Here is a 23,202-nt window from a genome sequence, read left to right as displayed (position 1 = left end):
ACCAACCTCCTGCTCTCAGGAGGTCCAATTAGATCAGGTTGCTCAGCTCCTTGTTCTGGATGAGTATCTCCATCACTTCCCTCAAAAATGCAAACCCAGATAGTGGCACAGTTGTCCTGCCCCATACGCTGGCTGCAGGGGTGGAGATGGCTCCCACAGGAGGAAGAACGAGACCTGCCTCAGGACAGCAGAGCAAAGGTGTGTGCCTGCTCGGCCTTGCCTTAGAGTGTTGGGGAGAAGGGGAAAACCCAACTCTTGGGTCCAAGGATGCCAACAGGAAGAGCAATCTGATCCTAAAACTGAAAGCTGCCATGGGTTTGTGCAGCTGGGAGCAGGGCAGGAGGGATAGGGAATTTCCCTTGGAAAAGTGGTCTTGAAAGAACTAGCCTTAGAGGCCTTTAATGTAATCCCATTCTGGCCCTTCAGGGGAAGGCCTTCTCTACTGTAAACTGGAGGAAAAGCAGCAAGGTGCTTGAGTGCAGCTTTCAGGGCTTGGCAAGGTCTGCCCTCTGAAAGCAATAGGGAGCGGGTAGGGTTGTCTTTGTGCAGAGAGAGTACCACTCGGGTATCTCACAAGGAAAACTCTCTCTAGGGGGAAAAGGGGACAGGGACCTGAAAAATGGAACTTCACAAGGATGTTTCCACTTTATTTTAAATTACACATGTGAGACTAAGTCTCAGACTAGGAGTCACTGATTTTTCAGTGGGCAGAAAATTCCTCTGTAATCTCAAAGGGGAGCCTTGGAGGGGAGCAGTATCCCACCAGCCAGGCTTGCATGGCCCTAAATACCAGGTCCCATCTTCCCTACTAAAGGAAAGGCTGCAGTTCCATGCTCCCATCCCTGAGGACCCACAATTGCTGACTGCAGGTGGGAATAACCCCTTCCCTCACCGCGGCAGATCCTGGTCCTGCAGGGACAGGGCTGGTGTCTGAGGCAGGAGGAAAATCAGGCACAGAGCCAGGAGGGCTGCCTGGGCTCAGCCCAGGAAGGAGGTCACTGCTGCCCACTGTGCAGGAGGCGCTGGAACAAGGAGCCATCTTTCTGGCTTAGACAGGTGGGTGAATCCAGCTCTGCCACTCTCCCAGCTTGCATCACCAGCACACGGTCTGAGTCCAAGATGGTGTTCAGCCTGTGGACAGCAAACGCCAGGACACGTGTTGGTGGATCTGAGAAGAAACCCTGGATACTGCTTCCCCTGCTGTCAAGGGGTGCCTCAAGACACACCCAACATAAGGATCTGTGGAGCATCTCCTTGTACCCTTGGGCACACTGCAGTCTAGCTCCTCAGAGAGCCTCTGCACACTGCTGAAATGCACCACCTCTCAGGAGAGCGCAGTGATGCCTTCCAGTTGCTGCACGTGGCAGGGCACCAGGAGCGCAGAGGGAAGCTCTTCGGAGGGAGAGCTCGGGGCACACCTGATCTGGGCTTGCACAGGATGTCTCTGTTCCCATAGAAGTATTACTGAGTTGCTTCTGTTTGCCTCTACATTTCCTCAACTGCCACCTCCTGGGGGCAGCAGAAATGGACTTGTGCCCCAGCTGCCATCCCCAGAAGTCTGGCATCATTGCTTATGCTGCCACCACCAGGGAATTTGTAGTTGCCAGACTGCCAACCACAGCACACGTATGCCCGCAGTTCTGCCCAGACTGCTAGCAGGGCAGCAACCTCTGGCCCTGGGGAGGGAAGACAGGACGGCAGGAATGCCTTTGCACAGCCATGTACTGTTCAGTGCAAAACTACAGCCCTACAAAGCTGCAAGTCCAGGGAAGACACTGCAAAGGATTTGAACAGGTAAAAAGTGTTATGGAGTTCAGGACTCTGGTTACACATTCATCCCCAAGAGTGCCAGGCTGCTGCACTGGAAGTGACCTGGAAGGGCAAGGGACAAGTACTGAGTCACTTCCCATGCTAGATTTCACCCGTCCAATTAATGGTTCACCTGAAGCTGAATGACATGGAAGAACCATGGGTACAAAACAACCCCATCACCACCTCTCCCTCCTTACTGTTCTCCCCCACCTCCCTTCATCCCAGTGGAAGAAGGGTTGGGGCCATCTTGTTGCCCAGTCTTGTTGCCTTGTTTTGCCACTCCCTCCTCTGCTGGTTCTCTCCAATTACTCGTCCATCAGAGGTGGCCTCGAGGGCCCTATGCCAAACACACACCTCAGCCCACAGTGCCCTCACCTTTCTACTCTATTTATACATAATATCCCCAGTGTAGGAACCACGCTCCCTTCACACCCATCCTGGCTCCCTCCTATCTGATGTATTGAACAAGACTCATTTGATTCACTTGCCAGGCCCAGCCCACCCTGCCTGTCATCTGCCACTCCCACTTCTGTGCAGCAGGACACCAGCCCCTGCCACCTGCTAGTTTGATTATTATTTTTGTGGTAACCTTGTGCTTTGAAAACATCTTCCATGCAAGTGCCTAACCCTCCTCCAAATTCTCCTCCACTTGGCAAGAGTGGGAGCACTGCCTAATGCTAACCTGTCCTCAGTATCCACAGCATTCATGTTTTTCCCTCCTCCCTCTGCCCGTAATCATCTACTGCCCGTACTCCTACACTAAACCTCTCAACTCTAAGGCAAGCACTGTTGCCCTGTCCTGCCTGGCCGGTCTAGCTTGCTGGCATTGGGTGCAGGCTGGGACCAAAACTCAGTTTTTGGAAAACGGAGCTACCCAGCGTTCTGCCTCCCCTGGCCAGGAGTTGGTTGCGGCCCTCGGCCTCCGGCTGTCCTGCAGTGCCCTCTACTGAGCCAGAGACACCCGCTCCTCCCCCATCGCCACACTGCTCCTGTCTGTAGGATAGTTCTCCACTGCTCTTGCCCTAACTTGGCAGAACCACAAGGTCCAGTTCGCTCCCCCGGTCCCACTAAGCGGTGCCCAGGAAGAGCCATCTGCCATATGATGCAGCGTTTAGCCCTTTGCTCTCTCCCAGTTTCTGGGTACGTTTTCACATTCAGTTGTTCCCAGCACCCAGGGGTTAATAAAGCAGAAAAGGCAAATAGGCAAGGTCCAGCCTTTTGCATTTGAAAAGCCTCATCACTAGACCTCCCTGCTCAGCTCAAGGCCCAGGCATGGCAGGTACAGCCACCGCTCCCTTGTGAGCGTGAGTGGTGGGATGAAATGAGGCACAGAGCACGGCTTTCTCCATACCTGTGAGCAATTGTCAAAACAGTTTTGTCAGCAAAGCGCTGGCGGATGGTCTGCTGCAGCAGCTGGTCTGTCTTCTGATCCACGCTGGCTGTGGCCTCATCGATGCACAGCACCTGCCAGGGACAGAGACTGAAGGGAGCTCCCCAGCACCACGGGGAAGATCCCAATCCCTGCCTGGAGACAGCCCAAGAAGGTGGCACAGGCCATCTGTTCCCATCACACCCCCAACTCCGGAGCACTCTGTCCTGCTGTCCCAACACAGCCGTCAGCAGCCCATCCTCCCTCTTGGTCCAATAGAGGCAAGGCACTCACCTTGGCCTGCGTCAGGAGGGCTCTTGCCAGACACACCAGCTGTCTCTGGCCCAGGGACAGACTCTTTCCCCTCTCTCCCAGCTCGCTGTCCAATCCACCTGCAGGGGTCAAACTCAGCAGTCACCCCACCAGGCTCTGTGCCAGCCCCAGGCAGCTCCCCTAGTCTGGGGTTTTCCCAGTAGCACTCAAAATCCCAGGCCTTGGGAACCAGAGTCTTTACGCCTGGACGCAAGCCTCATCCAGCACACATTCCCCTAGAACTAGGGGCTGGCTTATCTCTCGGGATCTGCTCGAACACCCACTGGGGCTGGTCTCATCAGCAATATCCTGCTACCCAATCCATCACCTGCCAGTCCCTTGCCACTAAATCCAAAAGGATGCCAATGGGTCTCACTGACCTGTTCCCACCCTGGTCCTTAGTGCGGCCTCACCGAACCAATTCCCTACTGCATCCATCTGTGCCTTTTCCTCAGCTCCCTGACTGGGACCTTCTTCCATCCCCCAGTACCAGGGCTCCCCAGCTGCTTCTCACTGGGTTCAGACTCACCCATCTGAGTAACAGCATCCCGCAGGTGGCACTGCTCTAGCACCTCGAGGAGCTCAGCATCTGTCCGTTTTCCCTGGGGGTCCAGGTTCTCTCGAATTGAGCCACTGAACAAAAACGGATCCTGGGGGATGATGGCCAGCCTAGATCTGCAAGCAGACAAAAGCTGAGGGCTCATGGGGTGGGTTCTGCAGAAAAGCAACTGCTTTTTTTTTTTTTTTTTTCTGGGGTGGGGTGTATTGGCTTGCTGCATATCTTAGAGGCACAGAGACATGGGTCGCATATTCAGCCTGGTTTCCTTAGCACAGCTGTTCAGGAACAACAGCACAACTCATAAGAAACTTCCACAATCAGACAATAGGGTGCTACAACAGTAAGTCCTTTGCTCCTCACTCTTCCCTTTGGCATCCAACCAGTGAGAGCTCTCAGCCTCCAGGCTCTGCCAGCTACCCACCACTCTGCTCAGCCCTCCATACCTCAGCTCCTCCAAGCCCACCAGCTGGCTGTCAACACCATCCAGGAGAATCCGGCCTGATTTCAGCTCCAGCATGCGGAAAAGGGCCAAGAAAAGGGTGGATTTTCCAGAACCTGTGCGACCCACAATCCCCACCTTCTCTCCAGGATAAACAGTGAAGCTCACACCATCAAGTGCATTAGGCAAGCCCACTCTGTAGGCCAGGACAACGTGCTGGAACTCCACAAGCCCCTGGCTTGGCCAGTCAGCAGCAACCTAAAGAAGGACACCCAGATGAGACAAGGTACGACCAAAACCCGCTGTCATCTTCAGCCTCACCGCCCCACAGGCCAAGCCCATCCATCTCTTTGGATGATTGCTTGGCTCCTGAGCAGACCCAACGCACAGCCCAGCTCCAACTCTGGAGGACCCCTCCTAGGCTTGGTTTTGTCTCACAGCTTGGACCTAGCACCTGTTCTGCTCTCCTACCCCTTCCTGTCATTCCAACCTTCACCAGCTCCTGCCAGAGATTCATCCCCACCCCCCCAAGGGCTGTACTGGTAAAGGATGAACAAACAAAGTGGATTCTGTGGGTGAGGGCCTTTCACCCACTCACCGGAACCCTGTGATCTTCCCAGGAGGCAAGTTCAGGGTACAGAGCCAGAAGATGGGCCAGTCCCTGAGAACATTATTTGAGCTTCTACCTGGACCAGTTTATCCTGGGGCTCCGTGGGGATGTCTGTGGTGTATTCCTCTGTCCGCTCCACACTCACCATCATGGTCTCTGTCAGAGTGAAGCTGGAAATGAGGCCTGAGAGCAGGTTTGTGACAGACAGGGCATATGAGAGTGCCAGGCCCACAAGTCCTGCGAGGACAAAAGTATAAGAAAGAATTTTACTGGCACAGAAGGAGGCAGGATCTTAGTAGCAGGACAAAGAAACAAGGGAGAAGACAGCACTCTGGAGCCTGGGATCCCACATGAGGATGGGGACACACAGGAAGAGGGACAGGAGCTGAAGCACTACACTGTGGGTGACTTGCAGAGGGACAAGAGGCAGAAGCTCTGGATCTTGCCCCAGTGTAGGAAGATGTGCAGCTCTGGGCTAGGAGAGGAGGAATCCCTGGGCCGCAGCCTAAGGGTGGGCATAGAACAAGCCCTGGCAGCCTACCTGGATTTCCCAGTTGCTTCTGGTGCTGGATGATGGCAATTCCTGCAATAGCAGTAACCACAGCGACCCCAATCATCTGCAAGCGGATGTCCAGCCACTGCATCGCTGTATTGCTGGCAAAGAGGCAGCGCTGGTTCTGCTCCAGGCGCAGCTGATTCTCCAACTCAAACCTGGCAGGTGCACAACAGAGATTTGCACCACTCAACCTCCGTTCCTGCTGCCCCAGACCAGGGGCATTCCTGCCACTCTATAACCAGCCCCACATCAGGAAAGCCCTGGTCTATAAAGCCAAAGCTCCGTTTCTCTGGGTGCTCCTTCCTTCCACTCACCTTTGTGTTGCCCGCATGGCTCTGATGGTGCTCAGTCCCGAGAGGGTCTCTGAGAAGTGAGTGTAAATGGGAGACAGGGTGATGCTATAAAGGCGCTTGAGCTCCCGGGACGTGCGCCGGTAATAGCGCTGGATGGAGAAGTAGAGGGCAGCCAGAGGGAGTAAGACCAGACCAATCCATGGGAGGCCATAGGTGATTATCACCAGCATGCCCAAGAGCCCATACATGTTGGCCAGGAAGATGTTGAGGATAAATGGTAGGCTGTCATCCACGCAGTACAGGTCTGAGGAGAAGCGGTTCAGGATCCGGCCTGTTGGTGTGGTGTCAAAGAAGGTGACTGTGGCCTGGCAACAAGGGAAGCAGAAAGTAAGAGCCCGTCAGCTGCAGTCAATGCCCAGGAGAGCAGCACCAAGGGGAGCAAATAACCCACAGCCCATTTCCTTTCCTCAGCTGGAGAAGAAGTTTCAGACTCCAAACCCAGCATCCACTCTCAGCCAAAAAACTCATGCTGTTCACATGGTAAAAGGAAGGAGCCCTTCTGTGGCAAATGGCAGACAGCTACCAAGACAGCAGTCACTCAGATCCCATACTGGTCAACCAGTAGCCAGTGAGACAATCCTAGCCTCTAATCCTATCTTCCAATCTTCTAACCCCAACTCTAGCCTGAGGACCCAAGGAAGTCCAGATCCTGAAGAAAGTTAACTGGCATATGCCAGCATCAGCCCTGAATCTTGCTTAATGACCCCTTCCAATCTCATCTGAATTTGAGCTCATGACTCTGCAAAAGCTACTTGGATTCAACTGGCCCTCACCTTGGCTATATATCTAAACCTAACGAGTGAACAGATGCAGGTGGCAGCCATGGAACACCGCTCCATGGAATGGAACACGCCTCACAGGACACATTCTGAATGCCAGCTCATTGGCTCCTTCTGCTGGCTGTGGTGCAGCCCTTTTTGAATATAACACTATGGGGAGCTCATCAGCTAATACCAGCAGAAACCCTAATCCACCTCCCAAACATGTGCTCCCAACTATGAGAGGAACATCAAGGCAGAGTGACTTGCAGGAGCCCCAGCCTGCCCTGGACTTTCTGACCATTACCTTCAGAGCCCTCTGGAGCAGTCGGCTGTGAATGACAGTGGCGGCACGGATAGTACCGTAAGCAAACAGGAAGGCTCGAAGAATGGTGAAGAGGGAGTTGGCCCCTGCAATGCTCCCGTAAACTATCAGGTAGAAATTCACATCCAGTGAGCCATTGGAAGGGACTGCGGTGGTGTCCAGAGCTTGAATGGGGGAGCTGGAACACAGAAGGAGGAAGATTACAAATCTGCCGAGGTCCCCATGACAGTAAACTTACATGCAGGTCATGACAACCTGGCATATTCGAGCTGATACTACTGTGAGAAACCACTCGTTTCGGCATGCTGGGACAAGCACTCCAATTACTACATAGCTAGAGGTCTTCCATCAGCCCCAGGCAGAAGCCCTTCAGGCACCTCATCAGGTCAGAGATTTCGAGTCTCTTTCATTGTCAAAGCAGCCACACAGACCCCCTGCAGTGGGGTAGTCAGTTTATCTTCACAGGAAATGCCCTTAAGGGCAAAATGGGAGTGTGTTTCCATCTTTCTTTGGCATCTCTTGACCAGATTCACTTACACAAGCCCAACAACGGAGAAGAGAAGCAGCTCTGGGGAAGGCGGGGAAGCTGAGCAGACCATCACTGAGGTGTTTGCTGTCTGGGATATGCTGGAGATCCAGTATGACAGCCACCAATCTGAGATATTTCTGGATGCTACAGAGAAAGACAGACTGCATAAAGAGGGATTCAGCCTTCCAATCAGCAAATATGAAGCAGAAAAGCTGGAGGGGAAGCTGCTGCACAACTTCTGTTACTGTCTCACTGCCCAGTCTAGTCTTCCCCTGCCTTCATTCTCCACTGTTAGTAGTAGAGCAGGAGCAAGGCAACAGCCTTGAGCTGCAGCAGCGACAGGGCACTGCTAGAGCAGCAGACACAACTGCAGCAATGAGACACCAGATCCTGTTCCCACATGTGCCACCTCCCCAACTGTGCTACTTTAGTTTCAGGAAGAGAAAAGGGGTCTTCCTGCCGCAGGGAGAGTGATTAAACCCCTGGCCACTTTTCTTCCCTGGACTCCACACAACCTGGGAATGAGAGAAGAAAGTCTGAGAGATATGCTGCTGGGCCACTGCCTCACCTTGCATCAGGAGCAGTGAGAAGAGGATGGATAATGCCAAGCAGCTGCCCACTGACATCCAATATGCCTTGTACACCTGAAAAGCCACTGCCCCTTCTTTCTTCTCTTCCTCCTTGTGGATGAGAACATTTTGTGTTGATTCATCTGCCTCTGTCTCTATGGCCTCTTCCTGACCCTGTTCAACAGGGGCTGTGGGAGTGGAAGCAAAATCAAAGGTCAGTACGACATAAGCTCCTCCTGCAGCCACTCCTTGCTGTGAACAAAGCAAGTCTATGCTATGAGGGAGACTTTTCTTCCCCTTCTCCTCTTTCAAGACAGGTGCACCAATCCTGGCAGACCTTCATCCAAAGCTGGACCACTGTAGAAAAACAAATCCAAATACTGCTCCAGATCAATACCCAACAATACATGTGCCTCCTCTCCCTCTGTGCACACACTATCCACAAATCAGCACTGCCACAGCAGAGCAAGGTGGTGTAAAATCTGCTCTAAAGCCAGCAGCCATCAAGTACAGGTTCTGTCTGGGTGGGCAGCTGAGCTGTGCTGCCCTGGCCACCCTTGAGCTTGCCAGATATAGACCTTTATCCTTCTGCCTCTTGTCCGTATCCTTGAACTTGGGGAAGGCTTCCACAAGTGGCAAGATATCAGCTGGTGTGCCTGCGAAAAGAGACGTGCAAATGCTTCAGAGTCTGTGAGGAAGAGATGCAAGCTACTCATTGCCTCTTGCATGAAATGGCCCAGTTTTGTTCTCTCATAACATTCCCTATTTTCTCTCACAGCACATGCACCCTTGAAGGCCCTGCTCCATACAACCTGCTATGGACTTCTGCCTTATCAGTTCCCCACCTCTGGGGCTGTCCTGTTTCATCTGTGCATCTGCATATTCCCTTCCACCCCATCTTTGCCCACATGCAGTGTCTTCAAGCTCTTTATCACTGGGTTCCGTACTAGTTAATCCTATTCCCTTATATCCATCTTTGTTCAAGCCATTACAAGACTGGTACACAGGCACAAAGGAATGAGAAAACAGCCAGTGTACCTGTCTTAACTATTGTGCCATTGTCTATCAACAACAAGGCATCGGCCTTCTCCAAAAACTCTGTTCTGTGCGTGCAAAGGATCCTGGTCTTGTGTTTGAGAACTCCAAGAATGCATTTCCGCATAAGATGGTTGGCTACGTCTGCATCAACAGCAGCCAGGGGATCATCAAGGAGGTAAAGCTCTTTCTCCTAAGAGGGAGACAAAAGACAAGGGTACAGCTGGTGGCCCTGCCGGAGCAGGCAGTACTGTAGAGAAAAGTGCAAGTGCTGCTGTGTGGCACGCTGCCAGCACCTTTAGGCCAGCATGATGCAGTTTAAGACAAGCACATGGTACTGCTTCTTTACGTCTGATTTGGCACTGGGCACAATCTCCTACAGCATGACTTCTTTGCTATTTACCTGGTAAACGGCTCTGGCAAGTGCTATTCGAGCCTTCTGTCCCCCACTGAGTGTCACACCATTTTCACCCACCTCTGTCTGGTCACCTGCTGGTAAAATCTGAAACATCCAAGAAAATCCATTTAGAAGGGACAGGAAACTTTTGGGACCCTCTCCTGCCTCTGGCATCCTTAGGGTGACACCTTAGCAAAATTAAACAATGCAACAGTCTATACACTGGTTCTGCAGACAACGGGCAAGCTTGGCATTTATGCAACTAAACTCTCTTACACACCAGAATAGGGGGGTCACATCTGAACTACCCATTGAGAGCAACTTCTGGTCTGAGATAACTCTGAAATTGTGCCTGGGAATTTTCTGGGTGAGCAAGACCTGTGCCTGCACCAAAATCATGCCAGGGCACATCCAAATAGTTTACCAGTGAAGTTTCAATAGCTGGAAACAGTTTCCTCTTGATTTGGTAACATAGGCATAGTATACTACTTCTAAAATAGCTTGTCTTTACAGAGCATTCATAGCTTCTGCCAAAGTAAACAGGAGCTCCTAGTGCTTGGTGCTTCAGAAAATCAGGCATCAGGTTATAATCTGGAGGAGAAGGCTAGCTTCCTACCATACAGAACAGCCAGGTTTACTGACTAATACAGCCATAAGCCTCAAACCTAGAATATGTATATTATTAACAGGAGGACCACAGAACCCAGGCCTTCCATAACCCAGGGAAGTTTCTTCTGATCCAAAAAAACATCAGCTGCTGATAGGTTCTGCCTGAAAAATCCTGCAGTCATCAGCTTTGCAAGAACATCTCCTTTCCCCAGGATCAAGAGCTTTTGGCTCAGCAGCAGCAGAAACGATCCAAAGTGCTACCAGAGTGACTTCATGTCTTAAAGAACTGTGGGGCTAGGCATGGTTTGGGGCTGTAATCAGAGCAACGCTGTGTGATCGGGACATTGCAAAAGCAGTCTATAGCCTGAAAGAATGAAAACTGCTCCCACTGAGGCTCAGGCTGGATGCAAAAACTGGCCAAGAAGGCCCTGGCACGTTTAAAGTTTAGGCACTCACGTTCAGGTCCTCGGAGAGGGCGCAGGCCTCCACCACCTCCTCGTACAGCCTGGCATCATATTCCCGCCCAAAAAGGATGTTCTCACGGACAGTGGTAAACTGTATCCAAGGCTCCTGTGTGGCCAGACCAAATCCTTGCTCCAGGTCACTAACATACACTCGTCCTCCTTGTCTGCAAGCACACCAGAAGTGGGTGGAAAGGGCAACAAAGGAGGACTCTTGGCAAATAAAATGGTCTATAAATAGGGATAGCACTGGATAGTCCCTGCCTGCTGTGGTATGGAGGGACCAGGCATGGAAAGTCTTTACTTACTTAATAAGCTCTCCAGTGATGGCTGCAAGCAGAGAGCTTTTGCCAGAGCCGACCTTCCCAACAACCCCCAGGAGCATCCCCTGCAAAGGGAAATGAAAAGGAGCAATGTGATACACTAATACAGGATGGCTCATACAGATTTTTTGAGCCATGTGTAGCCTGTAAGAAAGCTGTCTGCTGTCTTAAACTAGGACTATCTCACAGGTTCAGCAGCAGAGCTGAGTGCAGTTGTTAGGTAAGCCAGACTCCTGATAGGGCAGGACATAAACCTGCAAGGACTGTTAACTCTGGAGTCGAGCTGTGTTCCCTGCCCAGTCTTTTCCCACAGCAGTGGTAGAAAGCAAAGGGAGCTGGTTCATCTCGTGTCTGTAAGCCATGCCTGGATCTCCTCCAGCACCCTTCAGCTCTGAGAGATGTAATGTGTCCTTGACAAACAAAAGAATTTGATGCACGGCTTCTAAGACCAGGAAAACATGCCACGTCTGCTCCATTATTTGGCTTCTCTAGTGACATTCTTCTCTGCATCCTTGCTCACCTTTCTCACTGACAGGTTCTCAACGTGCAGTTGCAGAGTGCCTGTGGAAAAGGGCTGCCTGGTGCTTTCCTCCTCATCTGGTGCCCATGAGAAGGCTGCACATTGCATCTCCATGGCAGCAGCAGTACCTGAAGGGCTATCTGCAAGAGAAAAGCAGCACAGAATTGCAATGCTATGAGAAGGCCAGAAAATGAAAGGCATCTGGCATCACAAATACTATCAGCTTTGCTCCCAAATGGATGAGACCACAAACAGGGCACCGCCATGATGCCCTTGATCCAACCACAGAATGAGACGTTTGCCTGCTGACTTACCCTTAAACTTATACCTCCCTTCCTAAAACCCTCCTATCTCCAATTACCAGCAGACACACATGATGACCTGCCAGATGTCAGGGAGACACTGTAAGAACAACTTGGTTTTATTATCGTTGAAGGTAAAAAGAATGTCAGGGAGCTGGCAAAAGGCAAAAAGCTTCTTCTAAAGGGTCACCAATGTCAGGGTTCTGTAGGGACAAGCCATGGCCTACAGCTGGTGAAGAGGAATGTTATAGCCTTGTCCCCCCTTTTTCCACAGAAATGAAGTGCCTTTACTCTGCCTCTGACAACTGAATGTCTTGAATCATGGACTGACAGCCAGCTGCCCTCCAGTACTGCCCCTAGGCCTCAGGCCTCCACTCTGAATGCCCCTTGCCCAGGGCCCAAGCCCAGCAGCACCCTTCACCATTACCTAGGGCATAATAAGCTTCCAGGTCCTGGTCCACGAGTTCAAGGAAACGCTGGATTCGATCCAGGGAAACTTTGGCTTCCAAGGTCCCATTCAACACCCATGGGAAGCTGTTGAGGGGGAGAATAAGCATCCCAACAAGGGCCAATGCTGTGAACACCTGCATGGGTAAGGAAATGGCCATGAGCTGGAGGTAGCACCTCCCTTGCACCTTGTCTCCTCCAAACAAGTTCACTAGTGAGAGCCTGAAGAGCTGAGAGGAGACACAGACTGGGTTTATTTCCCAGAGGAGATGCTTCAGAACTGTGGACCCACCGTAGATTGTCCTCTGCAGGAGACAAGGTTGGAGGTCTCCCCACTACCTACTCACCTTCGTGGCAGTGAGCTGGTGACCCAACAGGACATAGGTGATGAAGATGGCAATGGAGACAACAACAGGCAGTGCTGCCCACAGATACACGCACACAGCATCCAAGTACTTGATGGCTCGTAACTTCTCCAGCTCTTTAGCCCGGCAGGCATTTATCCTGGTGCTGAGGTGCTTCTCCCAGGCATAAAACTTGATCACACGAATGCCACACAGGAACTCTGTCATTAGCTGCAAGCAAAGAGGAAAAGCACATAGAGCAACCAGTGCCTGCCTAATGCATGAAATGCCAGCTAGGCATCTGGGCTGGGGCCAGGTTTGCAGTTGCCTCCTGCTAAGGGCCAGGCTACAGATACCAGGAACCATTTATTGCTAACAAAGACATAAACTCAAGTGGCAGCTACTGGGAACTTTGCTCTCACTCATTCCACCAGCTTCCTCAGCCACCTCTGCAATGTTCAGCTCAGGAAAAGGCAAAATATTACACTACTTCTCCAGTGAAGGATGTGCAACACAGGCGAAGGGATGTGTGGAATTACTAGCTCCAGCCTGGATGCCATTTACCTACTATAGCCTGACAGGACCTTGAGATAATAACACCTGACTTTCAGGCCCAGTGCTGCCATGACACAGCTAGTCTGTACCCAGAGCCTGGCTGGCTCAGCTCAGGTGTCCCTGCAGCATGCTGTCCCTGCAGCTCAGGTGTCCCTGCAGCATGCTGTCCTCTCATCCCTGCTCTCAGGTCAGCACGTGCAGAACAAGCTGAGATGTGACATGAAGGAAGAGAGGCTTCACTCAGCAAACCGGTCTTGCAATAGTTGGAGAAAGTCCAACATACCCCACACAACTAGATGCACCTTCTGTTGGGAGAAGAAGTATTTTTAAAGCTCCCAACAGTTCTGACACAGAGTTGACTTTGAAACATAAGTCAAGCTTCCAAAGCATGATGGAAATGGTGAGTGAAAGGGCTGTCCCCTCACATCGGAGATACAAGGCTAAAAGGTGGGAATCAAATGTCTGTCATGTGGCGAGGAGAGAGATGGCACTGCATATATGTGGAAAAAGATGACTGAGGGTGCCAAGCTCGGAGCAAAAGAAAACCACTATGTTTGTGATCATTGCCTTTCTTCAGACTCCACCTCACCATTGACAGCACTAGTGGAGCAACAGGATGGAAGCATCTCTGAAGGAAGCATCTTTAGAGGAAGTAAAACCTTAACTACTACACACAGAAACCTGCAAGGAAACCTGAATTAGCCCAGAGGACAAGACAAGCATTAGAGGTTCACTATCTTGTGGGTAGTGAAACTGCATCACCTTGAAACATTTCTGAGTCAAGTGTGTGTATGTGTGCCCCCTCTAGCATTTTTCTCAACAGCTGTGATTCAATTAATCTGCTTTGGATCATGACAAGTGGCCAAAAAGCCAACGTTTTAGGGGGAAACGGGGAGAAAATGTAGCAACAAACTCAAGAGAATCACCAGCTACCCCTCACCTTGACCCGTGTGTCCTTGTGTTTCAGCATCTCCTTGTTATTCATCATGATGCGGTTCGCTATGACCTTGTTGATGGGCACAAGCAGCAGTGTCAGAGCCAAGCCTCCCAGAAAGGCTACCCCCACTTGCTGGTAGAGGAGGTAGAGGGTAATGGCAAACTGGAAAGGCAGGCTCCACACCTCGTGGAAGCTGAGGCAGAAGTTGATCAACCTACTAGTGTCTGTGCTCATGAAGTTGACAATTTCCCCCACGGTGAAGCGGGTAAGGCTGGTGCTGCTGACACGCAGAGCCTTGCGGTAGATGGCAGAGATGACAGCAGCCCGCACCATCAGTGTCACCTTGTTCACCTCATAGCTGAACTGGTTCCGCAAGAGAGCACCCAGGAAGGAGCCAGCAAAGAGCCCAAGGGCATAGAGCACCCCATGGCTCAGGGGCTCTTGCCGTGACTCCATGAAGTTCACCAGCAGGTTCAGAAGCAGAGGACCCGAGAAACCCAGCAGGTTGCCAGCCAGCTTGAGAAGTCCAAGAGAGTAGAAACGAAGCCCAAAGGCTGCATGAAGGACTGAGAAGAGTTGCACAGCCTCCTGGGCACGGTGCAAGCTGTCCGGGGCATCACTACTCCCATCGCCTCCGGCAATGATTGGGCTAGTAAGAGACACTGTCTCTTCCTCTACTTGGTGCAGAGCTGCCTTCTTCTGCCAGCAAGAGTAGAACCGATCACAGACCCTGGCAGCCTGGAGCTTTCGAGGAAGCACATAGACATCCTGTGGCTGGTTCAGCTTCCACTGATAGCCATATTTCATAAGAGGGTTCATCCAAATATAAAAGAAGCGTGAGAGCCAGCTCTCACCATCTTCCGCTACTCTCTGCTGATCAGGCACTGGGATCCCTGGCTCCGAGACAAGCTGGTCTTGCTGCCAGGAGCGATCGATGGAGAGGAAGTCTTGCCTGCCAGGGGTGGGGAAGAGGCAGCCGATCACATACACAAGCAGAGAGGCCAGCTGCAGACAGAGAATGGCGAACCTGGAGGAGGCAGCAGGGTGGGCAGGGGACCAAGCTGTCCCACGTAGGTAGTACCACACCAGCGTGATGATGAGGGAAGGCAGGGGTAAGAGAGCAAGGAGAGCAAGGGCTGCCGGGCCCCTGGTAGAGCTGTGAATCGACCTGAAGAGCATGAGAAGAGCGAGGCCATGCGTGAGCCATGTCAGGGCACCAGTGCCACTGGCCAGCAATTCCAGGTACACAGGGCCCAGCTCTTGCTGAAAAATGGTGGCTGGGATGGTATCGGCAAGGAATAGGCCAGCAAGCATGAAGGAGGAGGTGATTCTGCACCCCCAGCCTGGCCTGCAAGGCACCCTGGAGCAAGATCTGGAGTGGAGGAAAGAGCAGAGAAAAAATTTACAGTTGAAATTTCACCACCTCTCAGTGAATACTCTCCTTTCTTCCTTTCCTCTTCTCCCCTTTATCTATTCACTCTTACTTAACGTCATGGATTCACCTCCCTAGATTTGTAACTTTCTCAGACTGGAGGCATTGCTGAACCACATCAGGTCAATATAGCCCAGTACCTGATCAATAACAGAGATTCAGATGCTACCAAATAGCATTTCTCTACAGAAATTTGTTTGCAAACTGCCATATTCTGTGGTCAAATCAGACTCCAATCCTTGAGGATTAACCAAAAAAAAGTATATTTAACCTCTTTAACAGAAATTCTGGATGATTAAATTCTCTGTGTCACATCTCTGATCCTTGATTTGACTTCGTGGTATTTTGTCTAGAAACATTATCACTGCTGATTTCAGTGATGCTGTGTATGTAAAGTCCATAATGTACTGCCCAACAAAATATTTCATTACTACTGGATTCATTGTAATTTGTGGCCTTTCAATGTCAGTGAATGTCTCCATGTTTATGAATTTCAGAAAAGGGTAAACAGAAAAAAAATTTTTGGTTTCTCTGAACCCCTTATTACCTTATATCCATCTTCCACGACACCTTGGATTTACATCCTCTCCCAGAAGGCTCCCAGAAGACTCCCAGTTTTCCCAATCCCCATTCACTGAAATTCTTTTGAATTATTTTCTGTGATTTTATGCTACCTTCTCTATTCTTTCTGGATTCTCTTCTGCAATGAGGGACCAGAGCTGTACACTGTACTCTGATTTAGGACAGATGCTCACAAATATAATAGCACTGTAATATTGTGTCCTTCTCTAATTACATATTTAGCACATTATAGGGAGATCTGATTTCCAGCCTTTCCACCCCACCTCCAGTCCTGCATAATAAACAAGAGCTAGACAAGTTAGTTGTCATACCTTGGAGTGCCAAGGAAGCAGGCACTGACCACTGCAAGGATCACATGAGGAATCACATTTAATGTCAGCTGATTAAAGCAATGGCCAACACTGCCATGAACCCACACAGGGAGTGGATCTTCTGGGCTGGTCCCACACAAACCAGCCAGGATGTTTTCCATCCTTTGCTGGGAATTCAGTGTGAGAGAGAGGAGCTCCTAGGGTAGAAAAGAAAAACCAGCATGAGGTACAAACTGAAAAACGTACAGCCCCAGTCCAAGGTGGACTGTGATAAGAAGTGAACATAGGGCTAAAAGCAACTTCCTGGGTCACACAGTCCAGGCTCTGTTATTGTGCACTTGCTATCATATCATCTACTTTGCAAAACGATCAAGCTCCAGTTTAAAATTATGTTGATTGTCCCCTCAAGGCACTCTGGGACCTCAATGCTCTGGGAATTTGAAGCTTTTTTTGCTTATTTCCAGGCTGATTTTTACACATGGCCAGTTTAGTCTTTGAAACTAACAGCAGGAAGCATTTGCCTTCCTAATCATCACTCTGAAAAATACTCTGAGCTGCTTAATAATCTGTTTCCATCTTCAAAACAATTCCCACAACGGTACGCCTTAAAACAGCGTGTAACATTATACACCCTCCAGATCACAGGGGAGGGCGCTGGTGTCCATACAAAAAAGCAGCCGGTGCCTCCAAGCTACACCGGTCACCGGCACCAGCAGGACTCGGTAGTCGCGTGCCGCCCCACGGCCTGAAGCACGCCCGGGAACGCCTCGACTTTACAGCCGTTTCTGTCTGCACCATCTCCAGCCTGGGGCCAGCTGAGAGCCAGAGGCTTGGCGCGGGACCGAGCTCGGCGGGCAGGAACAGGGCACTGCAGCGCCAGAGCTAGGGGACCGGGCCCGGTCATGGCGGCGCCCCCGGCCTGCGGCGGTACAGCCCTGGGGACGGCCTCTCCGGGCCAAGGGGCAGGCGGAGCGCCCGGCACGTGGCCTGCAGCGGGCGGGACCCCCCGGACACTCCCACCGGGACGACGTGCAACGGCGGCAGCGCCACCACCCCCCCGCCCGTTCCCGCCGCACAGGCACCTTTGACCCCCGCCCCCCGCCGTACCTCAGCTCGCCCCGCCCCCGCCTCCGCGCTGGCCGCAGGTGCGGTGAGGGCGCGGAGGCGCCCCCTGCGGGGCGGGAGGACGCGCTGCAGCCCCGGCACCGGGCCGGGCCGCGGGCGTGCCGAGCGGCCCAGGGAGGAGGCCGGGGGGAGGCGTTGTAGGGCCGGGGCCGAGTACCAGCCGGCGGGCAGCGAAGCCAGAGCGCCAGTCAAACCGGGCGATCTGGACCAGGGAGGCTGCTCGGAGACGGGAGCGCCAAGCTCCCCCCCCGACGGCGGCGGCCCAGGCCCGAGGCCCGGCCGCAGGCAGCCGGGGAGGCGCACACGGGCCCTGCGCTTGGGAGCGGTCGTCCCACGCTGCTCCAGCTCAGCTGCCTTTTGAAGTGCGTGCGGAGGTGGCGAACCCAAGGGCGTTCAGGGATTCGGTCAAAAACGTGAGGCTGAGATAAGGAGGAGAAGCAAATGAATCAAACACGAGCAGCTAGTTCAGACTTTCATCTTCTAATTTAAAAGAAACTAAAAGTCAGTCCCTGGTCACAAACAAATGTGATTTTCCTCAAAATTCTTCTAGTTCCTTCCTGGTGATCATGTTTATCCCTCCCCTCCTCCTATCATATTTGGCCCACAGCGCCTGGCACTCCGTGAATGTTTCGATACCAACACACACCAGATGCATGTGACAAACTTGCAGTGTAGCTGTGTCAACCAGCACAGGAATATTTATGCACCACTGGGCATCCAGAATTCAGCACTGGCAGGTATAGCCCAGGCAGTACTTTTATGGGTATAAAAGCGCTTTTGTAGTAGATGACATTACTGCAAGAGCGCTTTGCCAACAATAGATCAGTATAGCTGAAGAGGCCAAGCTCTCCTAGCACAGTAACAGCCACACAAAGCGAGATCATTATGTTAACCTAATACAATCATCTGAGTAACACAAGGTAAACAAAACCACTCAGTTTTACCTGTATTGTGCACAGTGACTATGTTTGCCCAGAGCATAAACACACACATGCAAGCAGCATCCCCAAATAGGACACTCAATCTTTACTACTACTGCACGTTGCACTGGGGGGTGAGCGCTCAACTTTCCAGCTGAGAGACAATTAACCCAGGAGGATATCCAGCTTCATCCCCTCCAGACTGTTCTACAGGAACAGGAGCGTGCAGTAAATGTCACAACACTACCTGGAAATTTTTATAGCAAATGCTCTGGATACTTCACTTTCCCAAACCCTCCCTTCGGTACTCTCTCCTGCCAGAGGAAATTAGTGTGTCCCTGTAAATAATTCATCGCAGGTAGCAAGATTTACTTTCAACATGCAGCTCATCAGAGGTACATAAAGCATGTTCTGAGCTTATTAGTGTTATTGGTGAGGTGCTGAGAAAGGAAAGTATCAGTAACATTCCTGAAAAAATAGAGGGATCTGGCTGATGGAGTAGAGTAACAGCAGAGATAACAGCAAGAGCTTGCAGGCCACAGTACCCTCTAATCATAGTTTCCTTGAAAAGAACAGGACAAGAGTGCAGTTTTCCTAAAGTCCTCTATATATGTATATTCTTGTTTAATTGTTGTGTCTGAGGATGCTGATTTCTCACAGCTGTGAGAGCAATCTTTGCCTGTGCATCAGAGTTGTGAGGCTGCCCTTTCATGACCAAGCTATCTGATGTGTATGCTGTATATGTGGCCAGTCTGCTCTTTCCCCCACAGGTTGTCCAAATGTTTCTAGAATGATAAGCTTTGCTGTAGAGGCCTTGATAATAAGTTTTATGTCTTCTCTGCTCAAGGAAGCATCCCTTCAAGAAAATGCTGTGAAAGCTGCAAACTCTAAAGACAGCATCAGGGAATATGTGAGGCTGGAGCATGAGCTGCACACAAGTGAAACTCAGATTTTGTGGTTCTGATGTCTTATTTATTTCCAAATGAAAAAAAAAAAACCCAACCAAACACAAAAAACCCCAAACAGAAAACCAGAACAAGCCCAACCAAACAACCACTTCTCCTAACTTAAGATACCAGAGAAATTCTGATATCAGGACAAAGACCATCCTCTTTCTTGAACTAATCACTCTCAGAGTGATTTTCTATTTCAGCCACATTGCATTCTAGCGTCCTGCTTTTTCATGTGCTGCATTCTGCTTGCTCATCTCTCCTAACCTCTTCATGTTCAAAAACATGAACTTTTCCACTTCAACCGAAGGATGGAGAGCTTTCAGATGCCACAAATCCCTTTTTGCTCTAGACAGCATTATCTACACTCATATGCGAAATGAAACATAAAGGACATTGAAAAAAAAACAACCTATAACAGCAACCCACCCTAACTGATCTGAAATCATGGGCACCTGTTCTGCATATAAGTACTTTTAAACAGGAACATAGCAAGAATCTAAACAGACATTCCTCCTTTTTGCTGCCTGTGACATTGACTGATTTGGTGTCCCCCAGGGCATGGTTTTGGGGCCACTCCTGTTTAACATCTTTATTGATGATCTAGACGAGGGGATTGAGTGCACCCTCAGTCAGCTTGTAGATGACACGAAGTTGGGTGGGAGTGTTGATCTGCTCGAGGGTAGGGAGGCTCTGCAGAGAGACCTGGACAGGCTGGAGCCATGGGCTGAGGCCAACTGGAGGAGTTTCAATAAGGCCAAATGCCGGGGGCTGCCCTTGGGCCACAACAACCCCCAGCAGCGCTACAGGCTTGGGGAGGAGTGGCTGGAGAGCTGCCAGTCAGAGAGGGACCTGGGGGTGTGATTGACAGCCGGCTGAACAGGAGCCAGCAGTGTGCCCAGGTGGCCAAGAAGGCCAATGGCATCCTGGCTTGCGTCAGCAATAGCGTGGCCAGCAGGGGCAGGGAAGGGATCTGACCCCTGTACTCGGCACTGGTGAGGCCACACCTCGATTCCTGTGTTCAGTTTTGGGCCCCTCACTACAAAAAGGACACTGAGTGACTCGACCGTGTCCAGAGAAGGGCAACGGAGCTGGTGCAGGGTCTGGAGCACAGGTCGTACGGGGAGCGGCTGAGGGAACTGGGGGTGTTTAGTCAGGAGAAGAGGAGGCTGAGGGGAGACCTCATCGCCCTCTACAGCTACCTGAAAGGAGGTTGCAGAGAGCTGGGGATGAGCCTCTTGAACCAAGTAATAAGCAATAGGACAAGAAGGAATGGCCTCAAGTTGCACCAGGGAAAGTTTAGTCTGGATTTTAGGAAGCATTTCTTTCCAGAAGGGGTTGTTAGGCATTGGAATGGGCTGCCCAGGGAGGTGGTGGAGTCCCCATCCCTAGAGGTGTTTAAGAGTAGGGTCCACATAGCACTGAGGGATGTGGTGTAGTTGGGAACTGTTAATGGTGGGTTGATGGTTGGACTGGATGATCTTCAAGGTCTTTTCCAACCTAGATGATTCTGTGATTCTGTAATTTAAGATATTCACCATGTGGAGTACAGGCTTGTGAGTATATTGCTTACAAAGTACCTTGCACACTATAAATAATCATACACCTGACAGTTATAAAAAAATCAGAGCATTCAAAATTGAAAAAAAACACCCAACATCAGGTTTAATTTAATCCACCCCCACAGGCCAACGCAGGCCAGATTTTATTGTTTATTATGCAGAGGCTTTTAATGCTCTAGATTGATATACCCACAGTGAGGAAGAGTTGTCTGGCAAAGGGAGACTGCCCACCCCTTCTCTTTTGAGTCTATTTTGTAACAGATTACTTAATACCCCTCCCAGGATTTGGAGTCAGGGAAGGAGTACAGGCTGCGTGCCCATAACACTTCCCAGCTACAAGTAAATACTGGGCTGAAAGAGAAGCCAGCCTAGACAAGCCTTAAATTCAGAAATATCAACCTTGTAATTATAGATGTAAAATCTCTGAAAGCAACTGTCTGTTTGGATGCGTTTTCTGTGCTCCCAGCCAGGGTGCTGCTATCAGCTGAACCATCCTCAAATTCCACAATGTCATAACTGAGGAAGGCTTGATTACTTGGCCCAGTCCAAAATTTTTCATGAATAGGCTTCTTTGCCTGGACCCGAAGACACAACATACATATTTTGCCCTTTTTTCCAGGAAAAAAAATTAATGCAAAGTTCAGAAGACAGGAGAGTATCTTCCACCGCATCTTCTCACAAGAACACTCATTTTATCATAAAAACACAGAAATTGTCTTTGTTCTTACTAGTAGCCTAGTTACTTAACATTGGAAGGAGGGCTGCACGGTTGTCTCGTGCCCCTGGATCTAGTCTTGGCTCAGACATAAGAAGGTAAAAAATGACAATTAAGGTCTTATTTGTTTTCTGTTACTATACTGCTTTTTAACCTAACAGTCCAATCTGAACTCAATTCTGGTTTCTGTTTACTTGTTCATATCAAGCTACTGCTAGCTCTTCTCATTCTGTTTTCTTTCTCCATGTTGTTTGCTTCCGCTCCTGTGACTTGCTTATTTGAGGCCTAACGAGAATATAGAGACACCTTATTACCCCAACACTGCCCTCATCATCCAATTAGCTAAAAATCTCTACAAGCAGCAGCTAACTGCAAGTTCAATGATGAGCTCTGAAATTCCAAAGAGGAGTAGGGGAGCTGAACTTGTAGCAGAGGAGACTGACACCTCTGTCCAGTGAGAGTCTGGAGCACCACTCACAGGAGTATTACAAAAACCTCTGCAAAGCAGGTAAGGACCTTGCCTGGCTTTTTCAATCCCCGAAACAAGCTGTAGTGCTTCCTCTTGCAAAGATGTGAAAACTCTCAATTTGCTCTGCACCATTGGGCTGAAATTTCAGTACTCATTTTAGGAATAATTTAACTGAATCCCACTACGGGTGCTCAGTCCCTTTAAAAACTTAACTTAGTAAGGCATATGATTAAAAGATGACACTACAGCTAGTGCAGAATGAGTTTACAAATTGTAAAGCAATGCTCAGTAAGATGACAGGGTGCTACAAAATGCTAATGAACACTAGTCAGTCAAGTATTTTTCTCTAACAAAAGAGTTCAGAAGAGAAAGATTAACACCACAACATATAAGCTGGTTTGGTTTTTTTTGGTTTTTTTTTTTCCCATTCCTCCCTTGAGCAGTTTACTTACTGGTGCACAGGTTAGACATTTTAACAAGCTTTCTGATTAGTTATTAGTATCTGGATTCCTTCACCTTCCAAATGCCACTGAAATCTATCACCAGAAACCACCAGGACATCTGTTGACCTCATCTGGATACAAGGCAAAAGAAGAGTTATTTTGCAAATCTTTTGGGTATTATATGCATAATTATATAAAACTGTCAGAAAAAAAAAAAAAAAACAACAAATTTGCTGGGTTTTGTGGGTTTGTGGCTTTTTACTCTTGACTGTTTTAAGACCAAACTGTGGTTTAAAACCGTTTAAAAAGCTGATGTAAAGAAAGCAACAGCATAGATATCCAAACCCAAATAAAACCATTTTCTCCCTCTTGCTAGGATGTTTTTATTTTATTTCAGTTGGTGAAACTGAGCACTTGACAGACACCTGACACAACATGGTTTTCCTTTTAATGGAGAAACAACACATTTGGGATAATGGTATGCTCCTTATAGTGATAAGATTGGATGCGATCTACAATACAAAGCCAGAGGGGAAATTCCTATATACACATCAGTTTCGCAGTGATCATAA

At 50.0% G+C, this 23,202-nt stretch overlaps 1 protein-coding gene across 1 annotated transcript; it reads right to left on the bottom strand.

Moving 5' to 3' along the window:
* Positions 1-44: 44 nt before the first annotated feature.
* Positions 45-17,563, bottom strand: ABCC10 (ATP binding cassette subfamily C member 10). Its single transcript, XM_074896952.1, has 22 exons — positions 17,554-17,563; positions 16,447-16,643; positions 14,125-15,493; positions 12,633-12,860; positions 12,266-12,422; positions 11,537-11,676; positions 11,002-11,081; positions 10,689-10,860; positions 9,630-9,728; positions 9,230-9,419; positions 8,770-8,847; positions 8,191-8,379; positions 7,631-7,766; positions 7,076-7,271; positions 5,972-6,315; positions 5,643-5,812; positions 5,178-5,338; positions 4,496-4,749; positions 4,023-4,168; positions 3,476-3,573; positions 3,164-3,276; positions 45-1,131 (listed from the first exon to the last, which is right to left on the bottom strand). The coding sequence occupies exons 2-22, from the start codon at positions 16,605-16,607 to the stop codon at positions 996-998; spliced, it is 4,617 nt and encodes a 1,538-aa protein (XP_074753053.1). The 5' UTR covers positions 16,608-16,643; positions 17,554-17,563; the 3' UTR covers positions 45-995.
* Between the last annotated feature and the right edge of the window lie 5,639 nt (positions 17,564-23,202).

Source organism: Athene noctua, chromosome 1 (genome assembly GCF_965140245.1).
Source record: "Athene noctua chromosome 1, bAthNoc1.hap1.1, whole genome shotgun sequence".
Classification (NCBI taxonomy): Eukaryota; Metazoa; Chordata; class Aves; order Strigiformes; family Strigidae; genus Athene; species Athene noctua.
Note: the sequence above shows the minus strand (reverse complement) of the source record. Positions and strands in the feature narration are given on the sequence as shown.